The following is a 20,468-nucleotide window of genomic DNA, read 5'->3' as shown; positions in this document are numbered from 1 at the left end:
ACTGAAATATTCAATGTTTTTATTGACAACTGACTTCATGGCCTTGAGTGTAGTGCAATACATGCCCACCTCAGAAAGCACACTGTCCTTGAATCAGAAGACATAAATGTGTTTTTATTTTCCAATTCCACTTCTAAATTGTAGGTTTTAACCTCTAAAGCAATTGTATAGAAGTACAGTAGAAGATATGCACATATGATGAGTTGATCTAGAGGCTGAGGAGGCATGCAATCATGGCTTTTTGTAAGGGCTTGTTTAGATTCCAGACCTAACCCCATTGCTTTAACATCCTGGTCAGGCTCTTATTCCTTAGACACACATGAAGGTGTGGAGACTACCTGCGGCATTCCTGCCATGGCCTTTGGGCTCTTGTTATGTAACCCTCTAGGCAAACTGTCAGAAGGGGCGTGATGTCATCAGTGTGTTATGACACACCTTCACGCGTAGGTCATCCAAATAACCGTTTTGGAATTAGGATGACTTATGCATTTAACAGCTGCTCTCTGTTATTCTCAGTCTTTCTCTTTTTGCTATTCTTTCTCTCACTCTCTCTCACAGATACACACACACACACACACACACACACACTGCCGAGTCTCATTCCATGTGGTCACTGAGCCTGTTAGCAATAGCTGCAGCCGCAGTCAGCGTCATGGCTCTGAAGGTCAGGACCTGGGCGAGTCAGGCAGTTTGGATGACAGCAGCATGCAAATGAACACAGAACAAAGTCCAACCACTGTGTGGTAAAGAAATAGCCCTACCTAATTTGGTCCAAATTCAAACTTATTCTACAAAAGGAATGTTGTCTAAATGTTATGTGTGGGTAGCCATAAACTGTGCTAGCAGCTGAACTGAAATGGAACTGCTGGCTACTGTCAGTGTCTGTTGGTTAGCATCACATGGTTGTTTGGGGAAGGCTTTGAGGTGATCAGTGGCAGAACAGTGAACTAAATGATGTCCGCGGAGAGGTAATGAACAGGCAGCACCAATAGTGGCACATGAGCTGAATTGAGCCTAAGGATGAGATACCCCCAGGGTTTTAACTTTATTTTTTTTTACTGAACAAACAGCACAAAATTGTGGTTAAACAATGATTATGTTATCTCATCTCCTCATCTCATCTTCATCTGCTTATCCATATCGGGTTGCGGGGGCAGCAGCCCCAGCAGGGGACCCCAAACTTCCCTTTCCTGAGCCACATTTGCCAGGATCCTGAGGCGTTCCCAGGCCAGTGTCGAAATATAATCTCTCCACCTAGTCCTGGGCCTACCCCAAGGTCTCCTCCCAGTTGGACGTGCCTGGAACACCTCCCTAGGGAGACATCCTGGGGACATCCTTACCAGATGCCCGAACCACCTCAACTGGCTCCTTTTGATGCAAAGGAGCAGCGGCTCTACTCTGAGTTCCTCACGGATGGCTGAGCTTCTCACCCTATCCCTAAGGGAGAAGTCAGCCACCCTTCTGAGAAAACCCATTCCCTACCTGGAGAAGGCACTCCATCAGTTTCCTGCTGAGAACCATGGCCCCAGATTTAGAGGTGCTAATCCTCATCCCAACCGCTTCGCACTCAGCTGCGGTCCAGTGAGTGCTGAAGGTCACAGACCATTGATGCCATCAGGACCACATCATCCGCAAAAAGCAGCAATGAAATCCCCAGGACACCGAACTGCAACCCCACCCCGACTACGCCTCGATATCCTGTCCATAAAAGTTACAAACAGGATTGGTGACAAAGCGCAGCCCTGGCGGAGGCCACCTCCCACCTGGAACGAGTCCGACTTACTACCGAGAACCCGAACACAGCTCTCACTTTGGACGTACAGGGATTGGATAGCCCTCAGAAGGGACCTCCTCACCCCATACTCCTCCCACAGTATCTCCCGGGGGACCCGGTCATACGCCTTCTCCAGATCCACAAAACACATGTAGACTGGATGGGCATATTCCCAGGCCCCCTCCAGGATCCTTGCAAGAGTAAAGAGCTGGTCGGTTGTTCCGCGACCAGGACAGAATCCGGTGTCTACCAGGGTGTTCGAGGGTTACTGCCCCTTGATGCACCTAAGACCTTTAGACCACAGCTCCCCGCCGCAGCTTTGGCAATGGAGATTTTGAACATCGACCACTCAGGTTCAATGCCCCCAACCTCCACAGGGATGCCAGAAAAGCTCAGCCGGAGGTGTGAGTTGAAGATCTTTCGGACGGGGGCCTCCTCCAGACGTTCCCAGTTCACCCGCACTACCCGTTTGGGTTTTCCCGGTCTGTCCAGAGTCTTCCCCCACCCCCTGACCCAACTCACCACCAGATGGTGATCGGTTGACAGCTCCGCCCCTCTCTTTACCCGAGTGTCCAAAACATGCGGTCTCAGATCCGATGACACGATCACAAAATCAATCATCGACCTTTGGCCTAGGGTGCTCTGGTACCACGTACACGTATGACTATCTTTATGTTCGAACATGGTGTTTGTTATAGATAATCCATGACTAGCACAGAACTCTAACAACAAACGACTACTCAAGTTCAGATCAGGGAGGCCGTTCCTCCCTATCACGCCTCTCCAGGTGTCTCCATCATTGCCCACGTGTGCGTTGAAGTCCCCCAGCAGAATTATGGAGTCCCCTACTGGAGCCCCATACAGGACTCCATTCAGGGTCTCCAAGAAGGCCAAAAACTCCGAACTGCTGTTGGGGGCATATGCACAAACAACAGTCAGAGATCCCCCCCCCCACAACCCGTAGGCGCAGGGAGGCGACCCTCTCATCCACTGGGGTAAACTCTAACATAGCGGCACTCAGCCGGGGGAACACACAAACCTTTCCACCACGATAAGGTGATGGTTCCTGGAGAGGATGAATATGTTATTTAAAAAAAATATATACACTCACCTAAAGGATTATCAGGAACACCATACTAATACTGTGTTTGACCCCCTGTCGCCTTCAGAACTGCCTTAATTCTACGTGGCATTGATTCAACAAGGTGCTGAATGCATTCTTTAGGAATGTTGGCCCATATTGAAAGGATAGCATCTTGCAGTTGATGGAGATTTGTGGGATGCACATCCAGGGCACGAAGCTCCCATTCCACCACATCCCAAAGATGCTCTATTGGGTTGAGATCTGGTGACTGTGGGGGCCATTTCAGTACAGTGAACTCATTGTTCAAGAAACCAATTTGAAATGATTCGAGCTTTGTGACATGGTGCATTATCCTGCTGGAAGTAGCCATCAGAGGATGGGTACATGGTGGTCATAAAGGGATGGACATGGTCAGAAACAATGCTCAGGTGGGCCGTGGCATTTAAACGATGCCCAATTGGCACTAAGGGGCCTAAAGTGTGCCAAGAAAACATCCCCCACACCATTATACCACCACCACCAGCCTGCACAGTGGTAACAAGGCATGATGGATCCATGTTCTCATTCTGTTTACGCCAAATTCTGACCATCTGAATGTCTCAACAGAAATCGAGACTCATCAGACCAGGCAACATTCTTCCAGTCTTCAACTGTCCAATTTTGGTGAGCTGGTGCAAATTGTAGCCTCGTTTTCTTATTTGTAGTGGAGATGAGTGGTACCCGGTGGGGTCTTCTGCTGTTGTAGCCCATCCGCCTCAAGGTTGTGCGTGTTGTGGCTTCACAAATGCTTTGCTGCATACCTCGGTTGTAAAGAGTGGTTATTTCAGTCAAAGTTGCTCTTCTATCAGCTTGAATCAGTCGGCCCATTCTCCTCTGACCTCTAGCATCAACAAGGCATTTTCACCCACAGGACTGCTGCATACTGGATGTTCTTCCCTTTTCACACCATTCTTTGTGAACCCTAGAAATGGTTGTGCGTGTAAATCCCAGTAACTGAGCAGATTGTGAAACACTCAGACCGGCCCGACTGGCACCAACAACCATGCCACGCTCAAAATGGCTTAAATCACCTTTCTTTCCCATTCTGCCATTCAGTTTGGAGTTAAGGAGATTGTCTTGACCAGGACCACACCCCTAAATGAATTGAAGCAACTGCCATGTGATTGGTTGATTAGATAATTGCATTAATGAGAAATTGAACAGGTGTTCCTAATAATCCTTTAGGTGAGTGTATATATTGTTATGCAGCACCTGTGAAACTACTGGACTGATGGAACAACATTCTTCCAAATAGATATACCCTCGTTTAGTGTTTTGATGATGGTAGTGGAGAGGGCTGTCTTGCATTTCAGTCCAAAATCTCCTGTAGGTGTTCAATTGGACTGAGATCTGGTGACTGTGAAGGCCATTGCCTATGATTCCCATCATTTTCCTACTCATCAGATCGTTCAGTGACCCTTACTACCCTAAGAATTGGGGCATTGTGATGCTGGAATAGGCCTAATAATAAACCCTCTTTCAAAGTCACTCAAAGATGCTTCCCTCTTGGCATCTTCATCCAGAATCGAGGACTACTGGGCCCGTTCACCCATTTCTATTCATGCCACAGAGCATGACAGGATGCTAATTGTTTATATTGTATCATGCAGTACACCTGTATGGAAGCATCTGCATTTCTTACGATCCTCCACTCAGTCAGTTTTTGTTCATTAACTGGTAGTTTCAGATGCCTTCAACATCTCAGTGGGGTTTTGAAAAACATTAGTGTTTTTAATTTAGGCTTTTTGTTAGAGTTCGGTCTCAGAAATTCACAGTACTACCTGAATTGACTGGAATTAAAGTGGGATTTACCACAAATCCCTTGATTTCAAATGGTACTTGCTTTCAGATGGTGCTTTTCGTATAATTGCTTCTTTCTTGCCACACTTGTATACAGGTCAGTGTTACGCAGAGGTCTTGATATGGATGACTGTTGCACCATTACTCCAATCCCAGATACTGAACTCCTGTAGCTCCTTCAAAGTAATTGCTGGCCACTGTCACTTTTCTCACACATCTCCTTGTTCGTGTGCCGATTTTTGAGGTATAGCCTTTGTTTTTACTCATGTGGCATTGTCCAGCTTCCACTTCCTGATTAGTGATCCAACTGTGCTCACTTGGATATCCAAACATTTTGAATTTTTTTATTGTAACCTTTTCCTCATCCTGAGCATCAAACATTATTTACTATAATGTGCTCTTCACTACAACCCACATAAACATTAGAAGAACATCAGACAGGGCGCAAATTATTTTTCACAGCACTGTACACACCTCTGTTCATGCCGTCCATTCAACTGTCAGTAAGATTTTCTGCTTGATGTGATTCTTCAGAGGCACCATGTTTATCCCAGCCGTGTTGGCTTGGCAGGGTCTCACTGCTGCATACTACTCTTTTGTTTAGGGGAAAACAACTAGCTGGTCTTGTGGTCGTTGAGGACCAACCGGCACATTATTAACCACAAGTACAATGGTGTTATTGAATCTGCCGGCTGTCCCCCTCTCCTTCCTTACCCCTCTCCTTCCTTCCCTCTCTCATTCCCTCTCTCATTCCCCCTCCTTCCATCTCTCCTTCCATCTCTCCTTCCCCCTGTCCTTCCTTCCCACTCTCATTCCCCCTCCTTACATCTTTCCTTCCATTTGTCTTTCCAGCTCTCCTTCCCCCTCTCTTTCCATTTCTCCTTCCCCCTCTCCTTCCTTCTCCCTCTCCTTCCATCTCTCCTTCTCCCTCCCCTTCCCCCTTTTCTCCCCCCTCTGCTTCCTCTGCATCTTCCTCCACTCCTTCCTCCACTCCTTCCTCCTCTCCTTCCTTCTCTCCTTCCTTCTCTCCTTCCTCCTCTCCTTCCCCCTCTACTTCCCCCTCTCCTTCTCCCTCTACTTCTCCCTCTACTTCCCCCTCTCCTTCCTCCTCTCCTTCCTCCTCTCCTTCCCCCTCTCCTTCCCCCTCTCCTTCCTTCTCTCCTTCCTTCTCTCCTTCCCCCTCTCCTTCCTTCTCTCCTTCCCCCTCTCCTTCCTTTCTACTCTCCCTTTCCCCTCCTTCCTCCTCTCTAATTTGCAGTTGGAACAAATAAAGAATTTTTTTTTTATTTATTTGTGTTTATCATAAATCTCAGATTAAAATCAGGGATTCACTGCAGCAATGCGTTGTTGTTACTTGCTCTTTGGGGATGTAGGCTGGATATTTATATAAGCAGTTTTGACAATTACTTGCTTTATAATTAGTTTTGACAATCACTTGCAGTCTTTTATTTAATCATGTAATTTTAACAGCCCAAATTTGTCCTTAAATAAAAAAGTGAATTGCTTGATGGGCCGTGTTATGTTACTATTTTCAAGTTAATTCACTGACTTAGGGTATTTTTCATCAGATATGGTAGAAGCAGAAATTTTTATAATAAGAAAACAAGATGGCCACTGTTTTTCTTAAGGGTCCCGAGAGGAATAAAGCCATGCTTTGCCAGTCCCTGCCACAAAACATTTCAGAAATGCTGCTCTAACCCGTCTGTCTGATGGTAAGTGGATGACCAATGAGGGGCTGGGGTGTCTAGGGTCCTTGATAATGTTACAGGCCTTTGTCAAGCACCACTTTGGATATTTGTCCTGGATGGGTGGGAGCTTGGTCCCAGTGATGTATTTGACCATCTTAATTAGCCACTGTAAGGTCATGGGATCACATACGGAATAGTTCCCATACATATCAAGATCCAGCTGGTCAGGATGATCGCCATAGTACTGTAGTAGTATTTGTAGAGGACCCAGCGTGCCATGTCTGACATCTTTAGTACCTGACATGGTCCACTTTCACCAAGAGTGCCCAACAGCAGCTCTCCTCCCAACAGCAGCTCTCCTCCTTTGTCTGTGTAAACAGTGATGAACTTTAAACGGCTGAATCTCTTCACTGTGGCTGCGTTGATGTGGATTGGGGTGTGTTCCCTTCTCTGCTTTCTAGTCAACAATCCTCTCCTTTGTTTTCTGACACTGAGGGAGAGGTAGTTATCCTGGCACCACAATGCCAGTTTGCATTCCTCCCTGTAGGATGACTCATGGTTGTTGGATCAGGCCTGCATGCGTGGTGTTGTCTTCAGACCTGATGACGTTGCGTGACTGTGTCCAATCTTTCCCTCCAGTACCTTTATGGTCAACTGTGTTTGGCTGTGCCACTCTAAGAGTTTCTCCTCTGTCACGTTTCAGACATTCGTCTGCTGAGATTCGGAAGCACGTCTATAGCTCCCCTCAGGTACCCAAGCAACACAGTCGTCATGGCTCCAACGCATCTGCCTCCACGTTCTTCACCATGGTGAGTAACACTACTGCTGCTACTACTACTGCTACTACTACTGCTACTGCTGCTAATACTGCTACTGCTGCTACTACTACTGCGAATACTGCTACTACTACTGCAAATACTGCTACTACTACTACTACTACTACTACGACTGCTACTGTTAACACTAGTACTTCCACTACCAGTACTGGAAGTATTAGTAATACTAATTCTAGTTCTTCCATGAATAATACTAGTATTACTGCTTTTACTACTGCCACTATGGTTAAAGATATGTATTGAAAGTATTACCAAAATAATTATTTGAGCGTATTTCTAAAAAACAGATATTATACATGGAACATAACACATTATTTGTTTTTAACAAAAAGCAATGGATCTATCAGATATACAATGACTCGTGTGTGAAATGGGGATAGCAGTTGTCTCTTATTTAATGACAGGACATTAACTTCAGCATCTTATATCTGGACTAATGGTCTCCAACCATGTTCCTGAAGAGATACCCTTCTGTAGGTTTTCACTCCAACCCTTTTCATGGAGAGCAAATCTTTTTGTTTATATATTTATGGCAATCTGAGTTGTATGTGGAACAGTGCAATAGAAAGTGCTGAGAATGTTCCTTGTTAATGTCTTTCTTTTGAAATGTTTGATTGTCTGGGAGGTTTGCAGGACTTTAAGTAGCCGGAAAATGTTTCTGCTTTCAGCTTTATTTATGTGTTCACAGTGCTTGACATTAACGCTTGTACGGGAAAAGTAAAAAGGCTAAAGTTGGTTGCTCTAATTTCTGTCACGAGATCTGTGTGTGGCATGTCTTCCTGCAATTTTACCTATTTGCTTTCTCAAACATCGTATTCCGACAGCTCGTGATGGTTAACGTTATTCCTTCATCAAAAGATCTGTCTGAAGTATGAGTATGCAGTTTGCGATTTAGACAAAATCTGCCATAGCTGTTTTCAAATAATTTCTGTTGTTTGTTTAATAGCTGGGTTTTAATTTATTCAACAACAGCAGGGGCTACAAGACCGGGAAGAGGTCAATTGATAAAAAAAAATATTGAAAACCTGCGGAGGGGAATATTTTTACAATTAGAATTAATCCTTTGATTCTCAGTATCTGAAATTGTTTTGTTTTATGAGCATCGTGGTATTTCAATTTTAGAGTTTAAACTGCAACTGTTAGCAAAGTTGAATTGGATTCGAGCCGATGTAGTGATCTTCACAATTTTTCCAACAGGGCCACACAACATTAGTTTGCGGGCAGCCACAAGACAAAATAATGCACCCTTAATGCAATTGTGGACACATGAAGGGGCCCACAGACAGCCACCAGGGGCCATCTATGGCCCAGGGCCTAGCAATGAACAACACTGAGCTAATGAGTGACAGATACACTGCCCAACAGAGGCAAGCACAGTGACTCTGTTCCCATGGCAACCTTCTTTCCCTTAAAGTGGCAGCTGACATTTTCTGTCACATCTGATTAGTTAAGAGACTCAGTCACAAAAATGTTGCAATCTACCGCGTTGCTACTTCATGAGAATACATTAAATATTGAAGAATTATTACACAGCATATTTGTGCGTTATGTTTTTAATATGTCAATTATATTTTGGCTGGTAAGTCATCTGATTTATTTTGATCTAGCTACCTCCCACAGTGGTTTGTAGACCAAAAAGTTAGTTTGCTATACACCCTCTCTGCCACCTGTCCAGTATAATTGAAACCAGGTTTCATTCTTGAAGAGCACACTTCAAGACAGCGCCCATAGAAGGTGAGTATTGACCCATGAAGTTGCTTATGATGTCAAACCGCAGTCAGGTCGAGACCCTGGTGAGGGCGTTGACCACTCCAATTAGGTTCCCTGTAGTTTCTGTCATTTTGTAGTGTTGAGCAAACCCACGGTTTTATCAGCTGTCCTGGTGGCTGTTCTACAGGAAATGCTCAGTGTGGAGGTCCTGGTCTGGTGTGATTATTCGTGGTCTGGAGTTGTGAGGCCATTTGAACTTACTGACGAATTCTCTAAAACAATGTTGAGGCAACTTACGTAAGCGAAATGAACATTCAGTTCTTTGGCAACAGCTCTGGTGAACATTCCTGCAGTCATTCATAATCAGAATTTCATTATTGGTGGTAGAGTGGTTACATTTAGCTGGTGCTTTTTGGCCACTTGCTAGTCCCAGCTTCCTAACTCACTTATTTTCACAACATGAACAGAAGCAACTGCCCTAACAGCACCTAATGGAAATACCCTCTCGCTCGCTCACTCAGTCACTTATCTCTCACTCTGTCATACTCTTTCACTCATCTCTCTCTCACACAGTCATCTCTATCTGTCTCTGCTACTCATCTCTCTCCCTCTGTCTCTCTGTGTCTCTCTCTCTGTCTCTCTGTGTCTCTCTCTCTCTGTCTCTGTCTCTCTCTCTCTGTCTCTCTGTTTAATACTAAGTGCACTAATACCTCACTATATTTGACAGGCTTAAGGCGTCAGGGTTTACGGTAAGTCATATCTGTCTGTGGGTCTGACTGTCTCACTCTCAGACTCTTAGCTTCAGCCCTTTGATATTTCTATGTCGGCTGGTAGTCAGCAGACTAGGCCGGAGGCTGGAGAATTGGCCCCTCCCCTTGTTGTTCCTGTTAATCTCTAACCTGCTTGGGAAATGGGTCAGGGCTACTGAAGGGAGATGGGGACTGTCTTCCTACCTTCCAGCTTACACTGGCAAATCTGTAATATCTGTGGATTTGCGATGCAGGGGGGCGTTTTTTAATACAATAATCTGAATGTTGATATTAACCCATCGTGCCGAGCTGGAGGCTGACATGTGGGATGATAATGGTTATTTTTATGATTCATCTTTATTTTGGGGACTTTTAGTAATATGTATTTTTAGTAGTTAAAATGTTTTCCAAAGTGATGGGTGATGGTTATGTTGTGCTTCTCTGTATTTACCATTTCCTGTTAGAGTGTAGACTATGGCTGTTACAGTCATGGAATTTTGGATGATGTTATTGGTACTTAATACATTTTCCGAAAAATGACATGACTGCATGTTGCAGGGAGAGCGGCATCGGCAAAACCAAATGAAGACTGTTACAACACCTTGCTTATTTTAGCCATAGAGAACCATTGTTTGGTTTCCCCACGGAGTAATTAATATTCATCGCATTCTAGTCCACTTTAGGTAGGAAACAGACTCCACCGCTCAAATGTACAGTCTTCACTCAGCTGTTCCATCCACGTACGTTTCCGTGGCGGCCTTCATTCACAACCCTTGGTTGCGTGGTTATACAGTAGTTGAGACGGACTGTTGACTTCCTTATATCTGTGGTTGGGGAGCCTAATGGTGGTGGCCTTGTTGATGTCACTTCCTGTAGTCAAACAGCTTTGTCCCTAATTTGCTCCCAGTCACATCCCTTACCTACTTAGAGACCTTCAAAAACATTGACTAAACATTAGCAATATTATGGTTGCTCCACTCTGAAAGGTTAAGAGTAATTCCAGCATATTGTTCAACCCATCCAAAACATTCACATGCCATGCTGCATTGGGCTCGGTGCTAGGAGTCACTTTGGATTTAGGTCAGAGATTCTGTGCGAGTCTTGCAAGTCTTCTGAAAGCTTGTGGTTAACTCTTGTAGAGGAAGAGAGTTGTGTCAGAAAACGTTATCCGTCAGCCGACAGTCTGTAGCTCTTGTTTCCGGAATGCGCCATTTTGTCAACTTCCCTGTTGCATGTTGAGTATTTAGCAGGGTAAGTCAACTTCTAATTTAGCGGGCGTGTTTTTCTACTAACAGTCAGGTGAATTTAGTATTTAAAATGTGTGTGTTTAGAGAGATTTGTTGTGTTGTTAGACTGGGTATTTGGTGCAGCATGTGTGTAGTCATTTCCGTTTGGGAAAGTAGGGTCCAGCCAGTCATTCATTAGGTTGAAATGACACATTTAATTGAGTAGTACAGATGTTTCACTCTTTAGATTTTGCATCTTTAAAAAGCTTTTGGACAAAATACAAACGCCTCAAAGACAAAATACATTACATTTTATATTTGGATATCTGTCATTTTACATGGGAGCTCACTGTACAATATTATCACAACATTTTTAAGACTCTCTGCTGCAGTTGAACACAAGACGGAGACGTGAGAACATAAAATTGTGTCAGATATAGAAATACAAGTTCTGATAACGAATTGTCTCACAAATAAAAAATAAAGTTATTATGTTTAAACGACTAGTTTAGGAGTAGTAAAACTTAATTGTGCAATTACTATTATAATGTTGTACAAAAAATATGCAATATTCAAACAGTATATCCGGTATATAATAATACTGATTTTTGTTAATTTTCCCATCAATCTATTTGCTCGTATTATATAAATGCACAAAAGTCATTATAACATGTCTTGCAGCATACAGTCATTTTTATTGAACTGCATTCCATTCCTGCTACTTGGTATGAAAGTGTGGAAGTCCCACAGTCTGACTGCTGGTGTGGATCAAACCCATTAGCTGGCCCAGCTGAGAACATTGCTCTGTAGGAGCAAAAGGGTTAAAATTATGAGACCCCTGCAAATTGAACGCTTCTGTTCCTCACTCAAAACTTTCCTTTTCGACTTTTTTGGAAAGGAAATATAAAGGTGTATTGGTCTCTTAATTTTTTCCGGAGCTGTATATTATAGAAGTGCATATGTAGCCATGACTCCCCAAGTATTTAAACGTCTGGGGAATCCACTAAAATAAGTGAGGATTAGAGTGCTGTTCCAGATTCCCTCCTCATACTAAACCCATCACATACTATGAGGCCTGGAACCATCTGCAAAAAACACCATATTTTATTCTGAAGTCATCTTTGCTTTTTTGTTTTTATCAGTTTTTTTGTGTTTTTATGTCTCTATATGTGTTGCAAGTTCCTGTTTTCTGCCTAGCCTGGCCCTTGGGTGATTGAAAACACTGAGGATGACATGAACAACAGAGCGAAAGGAAGGAAGAAATGCTTTAAGCACTCTGCTGCATGCTGTTTCTCTACCTCTGTCTCTCTTACTCTCTTCTTCTCCCCCTCTTTCTCTCAATACCTTTTTCACTCAGTCTTTATCTAACCCTTTTCTCTCTCTCTCCCTGTCTCTCCCTTTCTCTGTCACAAGATAAAGTGCATTGTCAAAGTGTTCATTTAACCACAGCAATAAGCTAATAATAAATATAATAATATGGGACATTTTATTAATAACCAAAACGGTAGTAGTAAGCCTGTCTGAACATGACTGAAAAGCTACTTGGCATGTTCTAAAGAAACCAGATAAAAGCAAATATGTCTCCTGTTGTATGTTTGCACTCTGACTTAGAGCAGGAGGCCACATACCTGAAGGCCAGAACGTCACATTTTGGCTTTTCACCAAATATATATTAGATTCAGCCATAGATTTATAGATTCATATTCAATCCAAAAACTCGGAAAGGAAGCTCCGGTCTGTGTATTTACCTCGGTGTAATTGGTAGTGCAGATGTGCCTCGACCACTCTGTGATTACATAAGGAGCACTGTCTTCTGTGTGTAGCCAGATGGGCCTGTGATGACCGGCATCTGAGCCCAGGCTGTCAAATCCTACAGCCAAATAGCATTGAATCTCACTTTGGGATGTTATGATGTTTTCCAAATGGGTAACGCCTTTCATTTTGCTGCGCCAGATTGTCCTATTTGGGTTGATACAAAATTTTGAACTTACCCTCAGGACTATCTGGTGGAGGGGACTTTACAGGAAATATAATTTTTTTGGCATTTCAGGGCTTTGTGCTGGTAGGAGTGGGGGTTGGTTGTTTTTAGGAGGTTGTAAAATTGTGGCATGTTTTAGATATTTATTTGGAATTTCTCTCTCTTTCCTTCACTCTGTCTAAATTGTTCCCTGTCTATCTACGTTCAGTGCAAATGTATTCAAGCACCTGACTATTTCTCTCATATTACTGAATTACCAACGGGTCAAATTAGAATTTTTACTTAAGTCATGACACGTGGTATTTGTTTTATGTTGGAACATTTCTATGTATTTTTAGCCATCCATTCTTCCGTCAGTTTTAAACTGTCCTTGTATGTATCCTCACAACATGATGCTGCCACCTCCAGACTTTACTGTTGGGATGGTGTGTGTTGAGGCAAGGGCAGTGTTTGTTTTACGGCACAAATTCCCCTTTCAGTTTTTGCTAAAAAGTTCTATCTTGGTTTCATCTGACTACAAAATTGATTTCCCACCTCAAACCTGCATCAATCTTATGCTTTCTCCAGATCTTTTGAGATTGTACTTTTTAAACAACGCTTCTTTCTTGCCACCCTTTCTTGGCCAGTGTTATGCAGAGCTCTTCATGTGGTTGACTCGTGCACCGTTACTCCACTCCCAACCACTGAACTCTGTAGCTTCTTCAAAGTGATTGTTGTCTTCTCTGTGGCTTCTCTCACAAGTCTCCGTGTTTAAGTGCAACTTCAATTTACAATTTTTGTAAAAAATTTTTGTTACCTTATTAAGTACCCATTCCTATCTCAAGCAACAACCTGGTTAATTAGGATTTACTGTCTCTCTCAGGGACTGATCTACAGGCTTCTTTCCCTTGGGGTTTAAACCAGCAACAGTCCAGTCTTCAACTGTCCAATTTTGGTGAGCTCGTGCAAATTGTAGCCTCTTTTTTCTATTTGTAGTGGAGATGAGTGGTACCCGGTGGGGTCTTCTGCTGTTGTAGCCCCATCCTCCTCAAGGTTGTGCGTGTTGTGGCTTCACAAATGCTTTTCTGCATACCTCGGTTGTAACGAGTGGTTGTTTCAGTCAAAATTGCTCTTCTATCAGCTTGAATCCGTCGGCCCATTCTCCTCTGACCTCTAGCATCAACAAGGCATTTTCGCCCACAGGACTGCCACATACTGGATGTTTTTCCCTTTTCACACCATTCTATGTAAACCCTAGAAGTGGTTGTGCGTGAAAATCCCAGTAACTGAGCAGATTGTGAAATACTAACTGAGCAGATTGTGAAATACATACCAACAACCATGCCACGCTCAAAATTGCTTAAATCACCTTTCTTTCCCATTCTGCCATTCAGTTTGGAGTTCAGGAGATTGTCTTGACCAGGACCACACCCCTAAATGCATTGAAGCAACTGCCATGTGATTGGTTGATTAGATAATTGCATTAATGAGAAATTGAACAGGTGTTCCTAATAATCCTTTAGGTGAGTGTATATCATCTGCTCTTTGGTGTTCCTAAATATATTCCACGTTAAACCAATGTCACACTACATCCTCTGTATAAACACTGCATAAATAGTACATGTTGTACAGTACTCAGTTCTCTCTACCTCATCTGACACCTGGCTGTCACGCAAATGAGCCTTGTGGCAGAGATGTGTCTCAGGGAGCAGCATTCAAACGGATGGCGGCGCACAAGCTGACATTCTATTTTTGTCTTTTATCTTTTTTACATTTGAGCAAATTTGACATCACCCACCAAAGCTGCCACACGTTTGATCAGATGTGTGTTCACCAGCATAGGTTCAGCTCTTCAGCCCCTCCCCCAGGAACATGTGTGAAGATACACATCTGAAATTAATCTCTGAAGCAGCCCCTCATCTCATAGCATTACCTGTTGACATGAAGAGTGTTTATTTCTTTGACTCTTTTATCAACACCTTGGGTTGAACAAGACGGGTGATGTTGCCCAGTGTTTGTACGGCTAAATAGGATGTCATTTAAAGGGGCATATGTTTTTCTCTCTTGTTTGTAGATTAGTGATTATAGGCTGGCTTTTCATTTATTGCGCGGTCTAAGCCTCTCTGAAGTGCTCTTCTGGTTATCCTCCATTCTGGGCCATTGAGGTCTTCCCCTAAGTTGGCTTACAGTATCGTAATATATATATATTTTTAAATGTAGAACCATGAACTGTTGTTCTTAAGAGCCTATTGCAGATCTGAGTCCCAGTTCACTGATCCCTGTATAATAATGGAACTACTTGCCTTGCACCCACACAATTATCTCTCTGCTGATGTCATTGGATCAGAATTTCTTGTACCCTTGTATTACGATTTAGTTGCTCGTTTATGTGCGTGTCTGTTACAGCTTTCATGTCGGGAGTGGTTCCATTGAAGACCACAGCAAGAGAGCGTGACGACAACTTAGCATGAACTGTTTTTGTCTAATGATTCTTGTGCGATTTAACATAAAGACCCTTTTAAAACCAAAATCAATCATATGTCCTGGCATGATGGGTCAGGAAAGGCACCCAGTCATGGAGGCCAGTTGCCTGCATCTGATCCCAGGTTTAAATGTGACGTTCCTGGAATGTATGAGTTTTCCCTGTCATTCCTGAAAGGTCTGTGGGTTTTTAGAGTGGTGATCCAACTTGTCCACCTACTCCTCCCTGCTCTGTAGTATTTGGATGTGACTGATGGCTGTAGAAACCATACCCCCACCGCCTTCAGGGATGATTAAGCTTTCTGTTTTTCATTCTTTCTCACTTGATCTCACTCACTCACTCACTTTGCCCCCCACCCATGCTCCTAAGACAATGTGTTGTTAACCTCTTGGTATGCTTTAGGTCCGAGCATTCCTTTCATTCAAGCCAATGAAAAAATTGATGGAACAATCTGACTGTTAACCTCTATCAGTACCCCATTTTGATGCACTCCAGTGGGGAGATTAGAACTTTGAGATCACTGTCATGCTGTTGCAGTGTCATTTTTTAGTTTCAGTGTGTACTTCTGCAATAAGAAGTAAAAACTTTTCAGCTTTTCTCTCTTGCTCTCTCTCTCCTCCGTAGTCCCAGTCTCTCCTACCTATTCACAGTCTCACTCCTCCCTAGTTCTAGTCTCTTTCCATCCTAGTTCTAATCTTCACCCTAGTCCCACTCTGTCTCTCCACCTCTCCACCCTAGTCCCAGTCACTGTCTCTCCACCTTAGTCCCAGTCTCTCACCTCCTTAGTCCCAGTCTCTCTCCTCCTTAGTCCCAGTCTCTCACTCTCTCCACCCTAGTCCCAGTCTCTCTCCTCCTTAGTCCCAGACTCTCCCTCCTCCCTAGTCCCAGTCTCTCTCTCTCCTCCTTAGTCCCAGTCTCTCTCTCTCTCCACCCTAGTCCCAGTCTCTCTCCTCCTTAGTCCCAGACTCTCCCTCCTCCCTAGTCCCAGTCTCTCTCTCTCCTCCTTAGTCCCAGTCTCTCTCTCTCTCCACCCTAGTCCCAGTCTCTCTCCTCCTTAGTCCCAGACTCTCCCTCCTCCCTAGTCCCAGTCTCTCTCTCTCTCTCCTCCTTAGTCCCAGTCTCTCTCTCTCCTCACTCGTCCCAGTCTCTCTCTCTCTCCACCCTAGTCACAGTCTCTCTCTCCTCCCTAGTTCCAGTGTCTCTCTCCTCCCTAGTCCCAGTCTCTCTCTTCAAATCAGTTAACTACTGAACTAAAGTGAAGCCTATTTCAATTGTTGAATTGCATTCCTTTACAGATGTAGATAGATTTTCTTTAAAATATCTTGTAGCATCTTATATTGATTAAGGACCAGGTGATATTTTACATGTCCATCCTGGTCTGTAGGGTTTCTATGTTTCCTCATTTTTTTTCGTGCTGCTGTTACACAAACTTGCACTCAGCCTGTCGCGCTGATGCTGTGCTATCTGTCTCTCTCCAGGCCATGTCTATTGATGCTGTGCTGTCTGTCTCTCACTCTCTCCAGCCCCAGTCTATTGATGCTGTGCTGTCTGTCTCTCTCACTCTCTCCAGTCCCAGTCTATTGATGCTGTGCTGTCTGTTTCTCTCACTCTCTCCAGACCCAGTCTATTGATGCTGTGCGGTCTGTCTCTCACTCTCTCCAGTCCCAGTCTATTGATGCTGTGCTGTCTGTCTCTCACTCTCTCCAGCCCCAGTCTATTGATGCTGTGCGGTCTGTCTCTCACTCTCTCCAGCCCCAGTCTATTGATGCTGTGCTGTCTGTCTCTCTCCCTCTCCAGTCCCAGTCTATTGATGCTGTGCTGTCTGTCTCTCTCACTCTCTCCAGTCCCAGTCTATTGATGCTGTGCTGTCTGTCTCTCTCACTCTCTCCAGCCCCAGTCTATTGATGCTGTGCTGTCTGTCTCTCACTCTCTCCAGCCCCAGTCTATTGATGCTGTGCTGTCTGTCTCTCTCTCTCCAGCCCCAGACTTATGACGCCGTGGAGCCTTTGGATCTGGAGGAGTTTCTGATGTCGCAGCTACGGAGCGGAGACTCTGCCCTCATGCAGGAGTTTGGAGATTTCCCCAACGACAACCTGGCAGTGGAACTGGTTGAGAAGGAGTGTCGAACCGTGCGCCACTCCGTGCCCGAGGAGGGGTGGGTCGCACGATCACATGACCGTTACAGAATAAGCTGCAGAATATCTGTCAGCATAGAATTTGTTCCATTTGGTTGACGACCTTGACAGGCGGTGAAACATCCATATGTTCCGCAGTCTCAAAGTTGCCGAAGCTCTTCCTGAACATGCCCCAACACTGGCACACATCCCTGGGTCTTACCACCGTGGCGTAACACGTCATGGAGAAAGCATACCCCCGGTTTATCTTTCACCGCCAGAGGGTGTGAAATAGTGAAATAGTTCCCACTCATATCATAGCGCTTCAAGATTGTCTCTCACCTTGAGCATGATGGGACAAATGATGATGATGAGACAGGAATGCGGAATGATTTCAATGGCTCGGGCTGTGTGTTGTGTGTGTGTGCGTGCATGTGCGTGTGTGTGTGTGTGTGTGTGTACACAGAGTTGCGTGTGTGTGTGTTTAATGCGCTTGTCATTCCTCTGTCTTCCTTGTATCCCTGTAGAGCGGAGTTGGATTCCCACGTGAGGGACTGTGCTCAGAGTTACACCCAGCCCTGGTTGGTGGTCAGCAGAAGGTAAGATTTCTTTCATTGCCTACTAGACATGTTGTGGGGACGGTCTCTTTTCTAATCTGCAGACAACACAGAGGAATGCTGTAGAGAAACTACGCAGCTAAAAACAAGGATTATTTGTAAGGCAAAGGGTTTTTCCTAGAACATTTAACATCCTAAAAAGGATCTTCTAAATAGTAGGCAGCGTCACAGTCTAGCTTTCTGTCAGTCTATCTTTCTGTCAGTCTAGCTTTCTGTCAGTCTATCTTTCTGTCAGTCTAGCTTTCTGTCAGTCTATCTTTCTTTCAGTTTGTCAGTATATCTTTCTCACATTGTCAGTTCATTTCTTTGACAGGAAACAGGGATGTCTGAGAAACTGTGATAAGACCTTTATCCATCCTCAGACACACCACACCCTGATTTCTTATCACAGCCAAGGCCCTTGTCTCTGGCTGGTTCTCTCTCTCTCACACACACACACACACACACACACACACACACACACACACACACACATACACACAGACAGACAGAGAGAGTTCCCTAGTTAGGGTGTTAGTATGTGGCCATTGTTAAAGGATACAGCTCCAGAAAGTGACAATTATACCTTTTTCTCAATCCTTTCCAAAAAAGTTGAAAATAAATGTTTTGTGTGAGGAACAGAAGTGTTCAATTTGCAGTGGTCTCTTAATTTTAACCCTTCTGTTCCTCACTCAAAGCATTCCTTTACGACTTTTTTGAAAAGGAAAGAAAAAGGTGCAGTGGTCTTTTAATTGTTTCCGGAGCTGTATGTAACTGTGTTGTTTTAGTTTCTAATGATGCTGGTGTATCAATTACCATGTTTTTTGGACAGGTGCCAGGGAGATGGTTGGAATGCATATTCAGAGCGGTCAAATCTACACAAAACACTCCTGAAACAGACCTTTGAGTCTGATGTCCAGCCGGAGAAACAGGAGATATCAGTAAGCACAACACACAACACAAGTATAAAACGAATAAGGTATCATTAAGCCTATCATATTTGGGTTTGTAGAGAGCACATTGACACCATTGGCGGTGGTGTTGAAAGAAACAGGAAACATCCTTCAATCCAGCTTTCTTTCCCTGTGTAACCAGATGTGGAGGCGTTTCTTTTTCGGCCCTGCTGCAGCTGATTACACAGCAGGCAGAACTAAGCGAACATTATATCTTGTGTTCTGTCGCATAGAGATGACATACCAAATGTGACACCTGCAAACTAGAATTGTATCATGCTAGTTTTCCTGACATCAAACATGTAATGGTGAATAGAGAAAGATGGAGAGGCTTAGAGAAAGAGAGAGAAGGAGGGGTTGGGGAGAACCACACTGAACACAGAAGTGTTTGTCATTCCTATTTCCTCCCTCCACCCTGGCACCCTCCACCCACCCGTCTCTGCACACAACCGGGCATGAATATTCATTCAGTCACCAGGCCAGACCAGGATCCAGCTCTCTGACCTGCCAAGTCCCCAGGCAGCACTCAGCCAGCTTCCAGCCGCAGTCACAACTCTCCCAGCTCCCAGTCTCAAGCTCAAAGTTCCAACCCCAGGAGTGCAACCCAGTACCAAGGTCAAGCCTCACTCTGTCCAACAGCCCCCGCCACCTCTGTCCAACAGCCCCACCACCTCTGTCCAACAGCCCCGCCACCTCTGTCCAACAGCCCCCATCTCGGTCCAACAGCCCCCGCCACTATCCAACAGATCCCTGCTGCGGCCTGAGCCAAGTTGAATGAACCCTAGCCAGTTTCCCCCAGCCTGGCCATGCTCTAATCACCCAAACCAAAGGCCCTTGTTCAGTCGTGGGTTCCCATTCGCTCCAGAAGAGAAGGGGGGAAGAGGAGATGAACGGGCCTATTGTCCCCCAGCCTTTCTAGGGGTCCCCTGCTCCAACACTGCAGTTCTCTGGGGGTCATTAGCAATCCTGTGGGCTTGCCAGGAACCCCGCTGCCCGGATTGGTGAGGCCCCGTTGGGGAAAGGGACATGTAGAGGCCGGTGGTGGGAGAGCTGAGGTTAGATGGAAGATGGAGGAATCTTTCCTCTCATGTTTTCAAGTCCCAAGTTCATGAATTGTTGAAATATATGAGTAATTCAAATCCAATATTGGTTTTTCTCCCAAATGAGGCAAATGTTCTGTCCGGGGCCTCCCCCAGGTAGGGCCATAGTGTCGCCGGACCTCCCCCCGTCTCAGTCCCAAGGTCTTACGCTGCTATACTATTGTGCTGGGGGATTGGGTCAGTTCTGCTTCCCCACTAAGTTCTCCTTCTCCACTATAAATCATTGTTGATATGAGGAATGCATTTTCTGAATTTTCCCAGTCTCCTCCTGTTTTTAACTTAAGGAGGGTATGAGGTCCTGGTCCACACCTGCGGAGTACCTTGTTTGGGGGGCCTGTTTTTATCCATCTGGTCATAGTT

General features: G+C 44.6%; 1 protein-coding gene across 2 annotated transcripts in view; it reads left to right on the top strand.

The window, feature by feature from the left end:
- The window catches only part of dock8 (dedicator of cytokinesis 8), a 57,827-nt gene that overhangs the window by 5,916 nt on the left and 31,443 nt on the right, over positions 1-20,468 (top strand). The window contains exons 2-5 of one of the 2 annotated variants that reach the window (XM_010876145.4): positions 7,089-7,194; positions 17,325-17,500; positions 17,987-18,058; positions 18,888-18,996. In XM_010876145.4, the coding sequence (XP_010874447.2) occupies positions 7,089-7,194; positions 17,325-17,500; positions 17,987-18,058; positions 18,888-18,996 (463 nt within the window). Of the gene's footprint in view, positions 1-7,088; positions 7,195-10,847; positions 10,932-17,324; positions 17,501-17,986; positions 18,059-18,887; positions 18,997-20,468 lie in introns of those variants that run through there. The other variant, XM_010876146.5, reaches the window with a different exon arrangement.

The sequence above is a fragment of the Esox lucius genome, chromosome 13 (assembly GCF_011004845.1).
Source record: "Esox lucius isolate fEsoLuc1 chromosome 13, fEsoLuc1.pri, whole genome shotgun sequence".
NCBI lineage: Eukaryota > Metazoa > Chordata > Actinopteri > Esociformes > Esocidae > Esox > Esox lucius.
The sequence above is the reverse complement of the archived record's forward strand: the minus strand, read 5'-3'. Positions and strand labels throughout refer to the sequence as shown.